The sequence below is a fragment of the Capsicum annuum genome, chromosome 2 (genome assembly GCF_002878395.1).
Source record: "Capsicum annuum cultivar UCD-10X-F1 chromosome 2, UCD10Xv1.1, whole genome shotgun sequence".
In the NCBI taxonomy this organism is placed as follows: Eukaryota; Viridiplantae; Streptophyta; class Magnoliopsida; order Solanales; family Solanaceae; genus Capsicum; species Capsicum annuum.
The window spans coordinates 135,199,575-135,213,022 of record NC_061112.1 but is presented as its reverse complement, the minus strand read 5'-3'; the positions used below and the strand labels follow the sequence as shown (position 1 = coordinate 135,213,022).

The 13,448-nt window shown below is 35.0% G+C and overlaps 1 protein-coding gene across 1 annotated transcript; it reads right to left on the bottom strand.

The window, feature by feature from the left end:
* Position 1: 1 nt before the first annotated feature.
* LOC107859638 (expansin-A13) lies at positions 2–8,912 on the bottom strand. Its single transcript, XM_016704699.2, has 2 exons — positions 8,033–8,912; positions 2–560 (listed from the first exon to the last, which is right to left on the bottom strand). The coding sequence occupies exons 1-2, from the start codon at positions 8,521–8,523 to the stop codon at positions 251–253; spliced, it is 801 nt and encodes a 266-aa protein (XP_016560185.1). The 5' UTR covers positions 8,524–8,912; the 3' UTR covers positions 2–250.
* Positions 8,913–13,448: the final 4,536 nt, after the last annotated feature.

Below are 13,448 nucleotides of genomic sequence, written 5' to 3'. Positions count from 1 at the left end.
ATTTGACTGGCAAAACAATTGCTTGATGCGTTGCTTTCTCAAGTGGCAAGCTTCTTCTCTGATTACATTCATGTTCACAAGGAATAAATGAACACTAACATACAACACAATCGCAGAGCTTTGCTCAGCAACAATTACATCGGGTAGTCACTTGTCCAACATGAACTCGAACAAAAATGCCCCAACATTGCTAGTCAATCTTGGGCAATCCAAAAGAAAGATGAGCAATAGATACAATTTTGGCAAGAGTCTAAGACCCAAACTGCTTGCCTTCAAAGGTTTGGCCAAAATTCCAGTTCTTTGGAACTACGTTGTAAGATGTCAAGGTGCCCCCATCACCACTAGTCAATTCGAAAGAAAGCGGCTGATTCTTCAAGTCAGCATTAACGTGCCAATTTTGGCCCCAATTCCTACCCATAGGAAGCCAGCCTGTTCTTGAACCCTTAACTTTTGCTGCCACTATATCACCTGAACCTGCAACATTACTGATTAGAACGGACAAGAATATTCCAGCGCCACCAATAGTGAATCGAACGCCACCTTCCTTTCTGCACTTTATTCTGTTCAGAATTAAGAAACAAAGCATATGGTTAGATGCTATACAGGAACTCATTCAACAACAGAATTCTGGGAATCACGTGCATTGCCGAATTAAAAAGGCAGATAAACATGTTGATTTACCAAATATATAGCCTCTTTTGGGATGAGCTACAAGAAATTTGCAGAAAATTGTACTGAATGGCCAAGCGGAAAGAAAACACAGTTGAAAGTGGATTGTGTAATCAGTCTCAAATCTTTTCGTGGTGCTTCTTGGATGGAAGGACATCTAATTCTTATACCAAATTTTATGGAACTCCATAATAACAAAAGGTGCACATTTGGTGGATGGAGACTTGGAATAACTCTAGCAAGTGTATCGCTATATCTATATGGACATAAACCACTATTAAGTAAATGAATAGCCCTAAAGTTCTCGTTGGTGGAATTTTTTAATCAGGACAGTAAAGATATTTCTCAAAGACTCATAAACATACATACAGTAAGAAGATTGCAGGCATTTTATACAGTTTGGAAGTCTATGTTATGTTAGCAGTTGGAGTATTTGAAATAAAAGCTCATACTCTAGGCAGGAAGGAACATTCTTCTAAAACAGTGTAGTTCATTTTAATATTTGAATGCTAGAAATAGAGCATAGAGCTTGACCTCAAATGTCATGGACCACGAAGTGTGAACATGAGCAACCGGATGTTCAACTTTTATTCTAGTTGACATACAATAATCATTAAAGGACTAAGATGTAAACTCACCAGCATTATCAACACGAATAGTCCTTATTGAATAATCTGGAAATTGCGCTCTTAACCTTATTATTTGAGCCAACAATCTTGCAAAAGCCATATTACGAGTTGATAATAAGCACACATGTGACCATATTGTAGATGCATCTATGAAGACCATATAATATTTGAAAGGTCCACACAAAGGGTGAATTGGTCCACATATATCACCCTGTATACTTTCCAGAAATGCAGGGGATTCAATCCCAACCTTAGCAGCTACTGATGGTTTAATAATCAACTTTCCTTGAGAACAAGCAGCACAAAAGTATTCCTTTGATTGAAGAATATTTTGATTCTTCAAAGTATGTCCATGTGAATTCTCAATAATTCTACGCATCATATTAAAACCGGGTTGGCCCAACTGGTCATGCCAAATGATAAAATCATTACGATCTATAAACCTTTTATTTACTCTGGCATGTGATTCAACCATACAAATACTTGTATGATACAATCCAAAAGAAAGTGCAGGTAGTTTTTCATGCACAAATTTTTCTCCATTTTTTATTGTAATAATATAAAGATGGTCAATCTTTCCTTCATTTGCAGTCTCAATGTGATAGCCAATTTGGCGAATAACCTTGAAACTTAACAAGTTTCTTTGAGACTTACTACAATATAATGCATTATTAATGACTAATATTATTCCCCCGAGTAGTAATAAGGTCGCTCTTCCAGAGCCCACAATTAACTCTGTACTACCGGATATTATATTTACATGAGTCATTTTCATCATTAAAGTAGAGAAATATTTCTTCTCTCTTAATATAGTGTGAGTTGTATCACTATCAAAAAGACATATCTCCATTACTCATCTTGGATTCAGTTGAAGATTGGAAAAATTTTATTATCTTCACAAGATAAAAATACATAATAAAAAAAGTGAAATCTCACGATAAAACTTAAATACTTATTTTTTTTCTTGAAATGTAAAAACAACATAATAAAAGAACATTATTTATTTCCCCAACAACTTAATCAAGATTTAGTTTTAGTCTCCAAAGAAGTCTTCAACTTCCAAATGAGTTATATCATCAAGGCCATCAAAACCATCATCTTTCAAGACCAAGTTTGCCTCAACATTGTCATCATATTTTTGTGAAGGTCCTGCCTCATCATCATTTTTGAAAGTCAAATGTGACTCCATTCGGGCGTTAGAAGAAGTCCCACCTTCATTTCTCTTTCTTTTGCAAGATTCTTAATAAAGCCTAGCAAAATACTTAGGCACCCGATATTCATTCTTTCAATGGCCTTTCATGCCACAACAATGACAATTACCTCTTGAAGGATTGTTTAGGGGACCTATTTGGTTCTCTTTTTTTTTTTTGTTACCACCACCACGATGATTATTATATCGTCCCCTGTCATTGCCACGTCCACGCATATTATTACAACCCCGATCTTGCCGTCTTTCAGACTGGCCATGTGCTTGTACCCCATTTGCTTCCGGTAGTGGAGCAGCTCCAGTGGGACGGGCTTTATGATTTTTCATCAAAATGACATTGAGTTGCTCAGCCAGGCATGTCATGTCAAACTTGTTGAAGCTTGAGTTTGTGGCACTTGATATCTCTGAAAAAAACTACTTGTCATGGGTTCTCGATGCTGAGATTCTAGCTGCTAAGGGTCTTAGTGTTATTATTACCCCGGATAATGCAGCGTCGAGTCAGAACAAGGCCAAGGCTATGATTTTCCTTCGTCATCATCTGGATGAAGGACTGAAGGCTGAATACCTTATAGTGAAAGATCCACTTGAATTGTGGACTGATTTGACGGGAAGGTATGACCACCTAAAGGCCACAGTACTACCTAGAGCTCGTTATGAGTGGATGCACTTACGGTTTCAAGATTTTAAAACCGTTGTTGAAAATAAATCTGTTGTATTCAGGATTATTTCTCAATTGAAATTATGTGGGGAAACTATAAATGATGAGGACATGATGGAAAAAACACTAACTACTTTTCATGCCACAAATGTGATATTGCAGCAGCAATACCGTGAAAAAGGCTTTCAGAAGTATTCCTTCATCCAGATGATGACGAAGGAAAATCATAGCCTTGGCCTTGTCCTGACTCGACGCTGCATTATCCGAGGTAATAATAACACTAAGACCCTTGGCAGCTAGGTGAATCTCGCATCGAAAACCCATGGCAAGTAGGTTTTTCCGGAGATATCAAGTGCCACAAACTCAAGCTTCAACAAGTTTGACATGACATGCCTTGTAATGGCTGAGCAACACAATGCCCTTTTGATGAAAAATCATGAAGCCCATCCCACTAGAGCTGCTGCACTACCAGAAGCAAATGGGGTACAAGCACATGGCCAGCCAGAAAACGTCAAGACCGGGGTCATAATAATATGCGTGGACGTGACAATGGCAGGGGACGATATAATAATCATCGTGGCGGTGGTAACCAAAAAAGGGAGAACCAAATGGGTCCCCAAAACAATCCTTCAAGAGATAATTGTCATCGTTGTGGCATGAAAGACTACTGGAAGAATGAATGTCGGGCACCTAAGCATTTTGCTAGGCTTTATCAAGAATCTTGCAAAAGAAAGAAAAATGAAGGGGGACCTCTTCTAATGCCCGAATTGAGTCACATTTGACTTTCAAAAATGATGATGAGACAGGACCTTCACAAAAATATGATGACAATGTTGAGGCAAACTTGGTCTTGAAAGATGATGATTTTGATGGCCTTGATGTTATAACTCATTTAGAAGTTGAAGACTTCTTTGGAGACCAAAACTAAATCTTGATCAAGTTATTGGGAAAATAAATAATGTTCTTTTATTGTGTTGTTTTTAGCATGTTTTTCCATTATGCTGTTTTTACATTTTAAGGAAAAAAAAATAATGAGTATTTAAGTTTTATTGTAAGATTGTGAGATTTCACATTTCTTATCATGTATTTTCATTTTGTGAAGATAATAAAATTTTCTCAATCTTCAATTGACTCCAAGATGAGTAATGGAGATATGTCTCTTCTTAATAGTGCTACGATTATGAAAATGGCTCATGCTAATACATTATTCGGTACTACAAATTTAATTGAAGGCTCTGGAAGAGCAACCTTATTACTACCCGGGGGAACAATATTGGCCATTGATAATGCATTATATTGTAGTAAGTCTCAAAGAAACTTGTTAAGTCGCCAAAATGGCTATCACATTGAGACTGCAAATGAAGGAAAGATTGACAATCTTTATATTACTACAATAAAAAATGGAGAAAAATTTGTGCATGAAAAACTACCTGCACTTTCTTCTGGATTGTATCATACAACTATTTGTACGGTTGAATCACATGTCATAGTAAATAAAAGATTTACAGATCGTAATGATTTTATCATTTGGCATGACCGGTTGGGCCATCCCAATTTTAATATGATGCGTAGAATTATTGAGAATTCACATGGACATACTTTGAAGAATTAAAATATTCTTCAATCAAAGGAATACTTTTGTGCTGCTTGTTCTCAAGGAAAGTTGATTATTAAACCATCAGTAGCTAAGGTTGGGATTGAATCCCCTGCATTTCTGGAACGTATACAGGGTGATATATGTGGGCCAAATCACCCTTCGTGTGGACCTTTCAAATATTATATGGTCTTGATAAATGCATCTACAAGATGGTCACATGTGTGCTTATTATCAACTCGCAATATGGTTTTTGCGAGATTGTTGGCTCAAATAATAAGGTTAAGAGCACAATTCTAGATTATGCAATAAAGACTATTCGTATTGATAATGCTAGTGAGTTTACATCTAAATCCTTTAATGATTATTGTATGTCAACTGGAATAAAAGTTGAACATCCGGTTGCTCATATTCACACTCAAAATGGTTTAGTAGAATCATTGATCAAACGTCTTCAATTGATAGCTACACCAATGTTAATGAGGACAAAACTTCATGTTTCAACATGGGGGCATGCTATTTTGCATGCAGCAACACTTGTGCGCATAATGCCAACCAGTTAACATAAATTCTCCCCATTATAGTTGGCTTTTGGTCAAGAATCAAATATTTCCCATCTTAAAATTTTTGGACGTGCAGTATATGTTCCAATTGCTCCACCACAACGTACAAAGATGGGACCCCAAAGAAGATTGGAAATATATGTTGGGTATGAATCTCCTTCCATTATAAAATATTTGGAACCTATGACAGGAGATTTGTTTACAACAAGATTTGCCGATTGTCATTTTTATGAATCAGTATACCCAACATTAGGGGGAGAAAATAAGCAGCTGAAACATGAGATAGATTGGAATGCGTTATCACTATCTCATTTGGAGGAGATCCTCGAACAAATCAATGTGAGCAAAAGGTTCAAAAGATGATTTACTTACAAAATGTTGCAAATCAGCTACCAGATGCATTTACTAACAATTCAAGGGTTACTAAATCTTATATTCCAGCTGCAAATTCTCCAGTTCGAGTTGATGTCCCGATAGGACAATTGGTCAATGCAAATAAGTCTAAGCCACATTTGAAACGTGGCAGACCGATTGATTCCAAGGATAAAAATCCTCGAAAAAAAAAGAAATAAATGATCAGAATGATCACGATATAATGGCAGTTGCTCAAAAAGAGCCTCAAGATCTAACAAATGATAAGACTACTGAGGAGGTTAAAATACCTTAAACTAATGAGAATAGAGAAATCTCAATAAGTTATGTCTCGATGAGAAATAAGTGGAATCGAAATAATATTGTGGTTGACAATATTTTTACTTACAATGTTGCTACTGAAATAATGCAACAAGATGAGGACTTGGAACCAAAATCTGTTAATGAATGTAGACAGAGAAATGATTGGCCAAAATGAAAGGATGCAATTCAAGCGGAACTGACTTCACTTGAAAAACGTGAAGTTTTTGGACCAATAGTCCGAACACCTGAAGGTGTCAAGCCATGGGGTACAAATGGATTTTTGTGCGAAAGCGAAATGCAAAAGGTGAAGTCGTAAGATATATAGCACGACTTGTGGCACAAGGTTTTTCGCAAAGGTCTGTCATTGACTATGCGGAGACATATTCTCTTGTGGTGGATGGAATTACCTTCAGATATATAATAAATATGGCTCAAATGTCAATCTCATAGACTAAAATGATTGTCGACCTTATGTCGCCCCACTTGCAAAGGTCAGACAAATACTAAATGATCATCATAGATATCAGTTCTTCTGATATAGAACATGCATATCGTAATATAAGAAAAAAAGATTGCTCCTGATAAAGAAATGGATCTTGGGCCTAACTCACATGCATATCGTAATATAAGAAAAAAAGATTACTCCTGATAAAGAAATGGACCTTGGGCCTAACTCAACCTCAAAAGCTAGCTCAGGAGGGGAAGATTACCCAAGACCATATAAGGAGACCAAGGACCCTTTAACCCACCGATGTGGAACTCCAACACCCCCGCACGCCCAGGACTGGACATCTGGAGGGTGGACAATATAAGATGGGGGGCTCAATATCGGAAACAAATGAATTGGGTGGACCTAGCTCTGATATCATGATAAAGAAATGGACCTTGGGTCTAACTCAACTTCAAAAGCTAGCTCATGAGGGGAGGATTGCCCAAGACCACATAAGGAGACCAAGGACCCTTTAACCGACCGATGTGGAACTGCAACAGCTCCCTCCATATAATCCATTCGAATTACTTGCTAAAGAAAAAAGCCAATGAAATCAAAGTTATGTGGCTCCATAAACATGTTAATATTTGTCTAGTCTTTTGTTTTGTTTCTAATATTTGATCCCAAGGGAAGCCTAGAACAAAGGTAAAGCTGTCTTTGTTTGCATTAGAGTAGATTGTCTACATCACACCCCTTTGGTTGCGGCCCTTTCCCAGACTTGTTAAAGCGGGATGCTTTGTGCACCCAGCTGCCCTTTTAATATATTGATCCCCAAATCCCTCATAAGCTGGCTACAATCATTAACATCTCCAAGCTTTAGGACCCTTAATACTTCTCATCTGTATTTCCTTTTCCACCGTCCTTTTTTTCGTATTTTCATAAGCAGTAAGTAATGTCTATTTTTTTCCATTAATAACTGTCCTAAGCGTTCTTCAAATTTCATTTCAATTTTCAGTAAATGCCCTTCAGCTACTTCTTTTTGTTTTCACCTACCATTAGATATTCAAGAATTTCAATCACCTCTCCTTACGGTCCCGTCAACTACAGCTGTAAGAACTTAATATTTTTAAGTTGTAAGCAAACTACTTCAGAGAATGTTTTAGCTGACAGTTGGTAGAACTTCTCGCCATAAATGGGTAAAATCAATACAACAACTAAACCTCAATCCTAGATTATCTAACCATATGAAAATAAATCCATTTCCCTTTTCCAATTCCATTTCATTCTAATGCTAAATAATAGTAGTAATACTACCTTTCAATTTATTTGTCTTACTTTCCTATTTACCGTTGTTGTTGTTGTACTTTCCTATTTACTGTGTAACTTTCCATTTTTGGCAGCTCATTAATTTCAATTTACACCTGTCATGTTTAAAATCACAAAAATTAAAAGTCATTTTGGTACATTCCACGTGTTTAGTCTGAGACCACAAGATTAAATTTTTATTTTTTTTTAGAATTTTTCTAACTTCGTGTCAAGTCAAAAACATGCAAACAAATTGAAACGGTAAGTACTAAGTTAATGGACATATTAATTGCTGCACGAACCTGCGGTATTGAATGGGCATATTAGAGGCTTTCCAAATAGCAATCTTCTCAAACGCTTCAATGGGAAGCACAAAATGTGCATTAGGTGGATTACAATGACCACCACCATCTAGATCAAATCCATAATTTGGTGCACAAAAATTAGTCGCAGTGACAATTATGGAAGTACCCGGAATGCACCACCTCAAGTCCTCCACACACCTCACTTCAAAACAAGCACCACAGATTTGACCCTTATCAAAAAGCACAGTACTTAACCCAGCTGTAGCTTTACCATACCCATTTCTCTCTAAATCCCCGTATCCACACGCGCCACCCACAACGTCACGTGGGTCAGCGGCCGCGTAGTAGGTGGCGCGTGCGGGACGCCACTCGGATTGGAAGTTGGAGGAGGTGGAGGAAGAAGAAGGTGACCAGTTGTAGTGAGAATGGACAAATGGGGTTGGAGAAAAGAGTGTGAATGCTACTAATAGTGACAGTAGCAGTAGCATGCTTACAAGATTTTAAATTGACTTAATGTATATGTTCAATTCTTTTGGAGCTATCAAAGAGAAGACAGTTGATGGATTTTTTATTTTTTTTGTTTTGGTTCAAATCTTGAATCTAATGATTTTTCACTATTAGGAGTAAAGGGAAAGTTACTTTTTGCAGAGATTTTTATGGACATTGCCATGGATGGTCATGTTTCTTCACTACTTTTTTGAACTTTGCTAATTGGCCTTGTCGGCGCCCCTTTTTCTTTTAGGCCGCGTTTGCTACGTACCAAAATATTTTTTATTCTTATTTTTGGTTGGACGAAATTTTTAAAAATTATTTTTTCGTTAAATAAGTTTCTTAGAAATGATGAAGATGGCTTTCTTAATTAAAAGAAAAAAAAAATATAAATGACATTCTATGCTTATTGTCTCCACCAACTCTTTCAACGCCCCAAAATCCTATCCCTTGACCATTCTGCCTCCGCTACACCAACGCCCACACCCTACCCTTGCATCTCTAGAATTTGTTGTTACATTATATATGAAAAAAAGAATGAATATATCTCTAAATTTTGATAAATAATAAAGATATATTCATCGTCATATTTTAGGTATAAATATGCTCTCGTCGTTACTAAAATGGTATTTATATACCTTTCTCACTAACGACGACACACGTGTCGCATTTCTATTCGTTATTTATTTTTTTAAAAAAAGAGTAATCCAAAATCATACTGTCATTTCATTATTTATCACCCTTGATTTGACACTCTCAGTTCAATCCAAAATACATATTCCTCACTCTCAGCACAAAATTGGCTGAAGATATAGTGGCTATGGGTGTCAAACGGGCCGGGTCAGGCCAACTCGAAATCGACCCTTCTATTTTAACCGGGTTGAGAGTCGGTTAAGGGTCGATTTTGGCGCTGGTCGGGCCGGGCCAAGCCAAACAGTAAAAAAATTAAAACTCACCCTAATCCGGCCCACTTAACCCAATCCGGTCAAACCCATCAAAATTCGGTTAAAAAATCGGTCAAACCTGGTCAAAAATATATATATAAAAAAAAAAACTTTCTTTCAATATACATTACATATACCCACCTATATACATTATAAATACGTTAAATAATATATATATATACACTATATATATAGTATATACTACATTAGAATTTAAAAAATATATACACATATACACAATTAGTCAATTACTCATATATACGCATCATTCAATGTATATATATTACTACTTATAAAATATATTACAATATATATAGATATACTTATATACTAATTCATAAAACATATACACATGTATACGTTAAATATACAAGATATATACACGTGTATATGCACCATACAATGTATATATACAACTACTTATAAAATATACTACAATATATATACATTACAATGTATATAGATATACTTATATACTAATTCATAAAACATATACACATGTATACATTAAATATGTAAGATATATACACGTGTATATGCACCATACAATGTATATATCCAACTACTTATAAAATATACTACAATATATATTACAATATATATAGATATAGTTATATACTAATTTATAAAACATATACACATGTATAATATATTAGAAGTAAGTTTTTAATTTATGCACAAATATACAAAACATATGCTACTTAATATAATAAATTAATAATATTTGGTAGTAAATTAATAATATATTAGAAGTAAGTTTTTAATTTAAAGTAGAAAACTAGAAATTCAATTTAAAATTTTAAATCATTAAATGAAAAAATATAAAAAGTAAGGACTAAGGAGTGAATGAATTGGGGGAATTTTATTGATTGCAAAGTGATCCAAAATTTATAATTTACATGAATGAAAAATCTACAAATTATGCATCATTTTTTCCAACTCATTCATGTTAATATTGACGGGAACTTGCATAGGATAGTAGAAGTCAACGGGGGCAAAATCATGCATTGGACTTGATTTTGCTGAGTTCTCCCGTGAAGTCATAATTTCTTCAAGTTTCAGCTCATCGCTCGGCTTCAGTTCCATTCCTTGATTTTTTCTTTTCGCTCTAATCCAATCCCAAAGGCAAACTAGAACATTCATTGCATTGCTTCCCAATGAGTATCGGTTGTCTCCAAGCTGTTGTCGTCCCTGACTAAAGGCGCTCTCTGATGCAACGGTTGACATTGGAACATTCAAGATATCTTTAGCTAATCTTGAAAGCACAGGATATTGTGTTTCATTACTCCTCCACCAATCCAACGTGTTGATCCGTCGTCTGCGATCCTCTGGTGCCGTCCGAAGATAATATTTCAGCTCTTCCTAATAAGTTGATGTGTAAGTTCTCTCATCAACACTGTTCCAACAATTTAAATCATAAAACAAATCAGAAAAATCACTATGTGTCGGCCTTTTAGAAGACGATGGCTCCTCGAAAGGATGAGGAGCGACAGTTGGAGTGATATTTGCAGGTACGGCTAAATCAAATATATCAGCATAGTGATTATATAATTTTTCTATGTAATCCTTTGCATCAACCGTAGCCGTCCAGAAATCAGGTTGTACTTGTTCAGAATCATGGTTAGTATTTATTTCTAAGTTGATATAAATAAAAGTACTAAAGTGGCACATATTATTATATTTCATGCATGGATTTAGCATAGCACCAACCAAGTAAATAGGGGGAATCGGGAAAAAATATTTTTAAAATTTCGTAAACATGGCGTCAACAGCTTCTTTATAGCCTTCTTTATTTTTATATTCTTTGAGCAAACCAGAAATATCGGCTATATATGCCAAAATATTACAAATAGTAGGATAATAAGCATCGAAAAATTCAACCGTAGCTACATAAATTTTTTCTAAAAACTTAACAAGATCATTAATTACAACCCAATCAGAATTATGTAGCATGCAATTAGACGAATCAGCAAATGAACCACAATGTTGGTTAAAAGCTAGTGTAATAGGAATTCTATATTTATAACAAGTTTTTAAAAATTCATACGTAGAATTCTATCTAGTATCAATTTCCTTAGGCATCAAAATCGGTTTAAATCCATTTTTTTGACATTTAACTTTAAATTCTCTAATTCTCGATCTACGACTATTTCCTTGAATAAAATCAACGGCAAGACGAATTTTTTCAATATAAAGCTCAAAAAAATCAAGACTATCTTTTACAATTAAATTGTATATATGACATGCACACTTGATATAAAAAATTTCAGGCAAGGACGGAGATAGCGTAGATTTTATTTATTTATAGCAGTCTTGTTGTTAGAAGTATTATCAAAAGCAATACATAAAATTTTATTTTTGATACCATAATATCCGGCAATTTTAACAATAGAATCAACAATAAATTATCCAGTATGTTTACGATCTTTATCATATAAAAAAGCAAGAATACGTTTTTGCATCACGAAATTACTATCCATCCAATGACAAGTAACGGTTAAATAATCATTTTTATTTACAGCACGACCAAGATCAAAAGTTAGGGACAATCTACATTGAATATTTTTTCACAATGTTGATAAATAAAAACAATATTATGAATGGAGTCTAAAAATATCAGACCGACAAGTAGTTCTAGGAATACTGTTAAACATAGAATTATAAATTGCTTGTATATAACGAATAAAGTCATCAGAAGAAGGAAAACTAAAAGGCAAATAACCCACAGCTACCATTTTAACTATTTTTTTTCGGTCCCTCAATTTATTATATTTCTTCGCTACGTGACCAGTTGCTGGGTCCATTCTAGTTTGCGTTGGCCCACCAACATCCCCACCACCTTGTGCAATATTTAATTCTCTTTTGTGATCTTCAGCTATATGTCTCATTAACGTACCCGTACCCCCTTGCTTGCCTCCACTTCTATGCTTATATATTTGTTGACAAATATTGCATTGCACCTCAATATCTGATATACGTTCAAAAAATTGTCATGCAACACTAGTTCTTTTACGAGGTCTTGGGGCACTGGGAGGACGGGGAGGGAGATTAACCAATTCAAATCTAACGTTAACATCTCCTACTGCGGGTGTCTCAGTAATATTTTCATTATCTTCGTCTAAATTAACCGTATCTACTTCATTTTCTTCTTCTATACAGTAATTTTTCTAAGCTTCTACATAATCCATATTGTAAGCACCTACACCTATTTCTTTTTCAAAAGGTGCACCAAGCGGTGGCGAAGGCTCACGGGTATATCTACTACTTGAACTACCTCTGCCGCTAGTAATTTATTTTTTACTACCACTATCACTTCCGGGACAAATTTTTTTAACACCTTTAGTAGCAAGGTTTCTTAATTTATCCATAATATAAATTAAATTAAACTAAAAATATTCAAAATACACAAATATAATAAAATTAAATATTAAACAATTAATACAATAAATAAAAATTAAACGTAAGAGATGGAACGATAATACCAAATTTTGGAAGTATCCGAAGGTTGCGACTTTAGAAACTTCCGCTCGTACTTTGTAAACGAAAAATTAAAAAATTAAAGTGAACACTTTAAGAAATTAAATAGATTGAATATTTGAGAATTGAGAATTGAGAGAGAATGAGATTTGAGAGAATGAAAAATTATGTGAAAATTGATTTAAAGTTGTAGGGTATTTATAGATTTTTTTTTTGGGATTAAAAAATATTTTTAAAGTTATTTTTTTTTAATAAATGGGCCCAAACTAGTCGTTTGAACTAAAAAACGGCTATATAGCCGTTGAGCCAACGACTAGTTTGACCCAAAATTTTTTTTTTTTTTTTAAAAAAGGTATTCGGGCTGGGTCAGGTAGGTTAACCAGCGGGCCTGGACCGAGCTTGATCCGGACTAGGTTAACCTGGATCATTTTAAAAAAATAATCGATCCGAAATTTAAAACCCTAAAGCTCTAGGACTTACCGGGCCGGGTCAAACCGGACCGA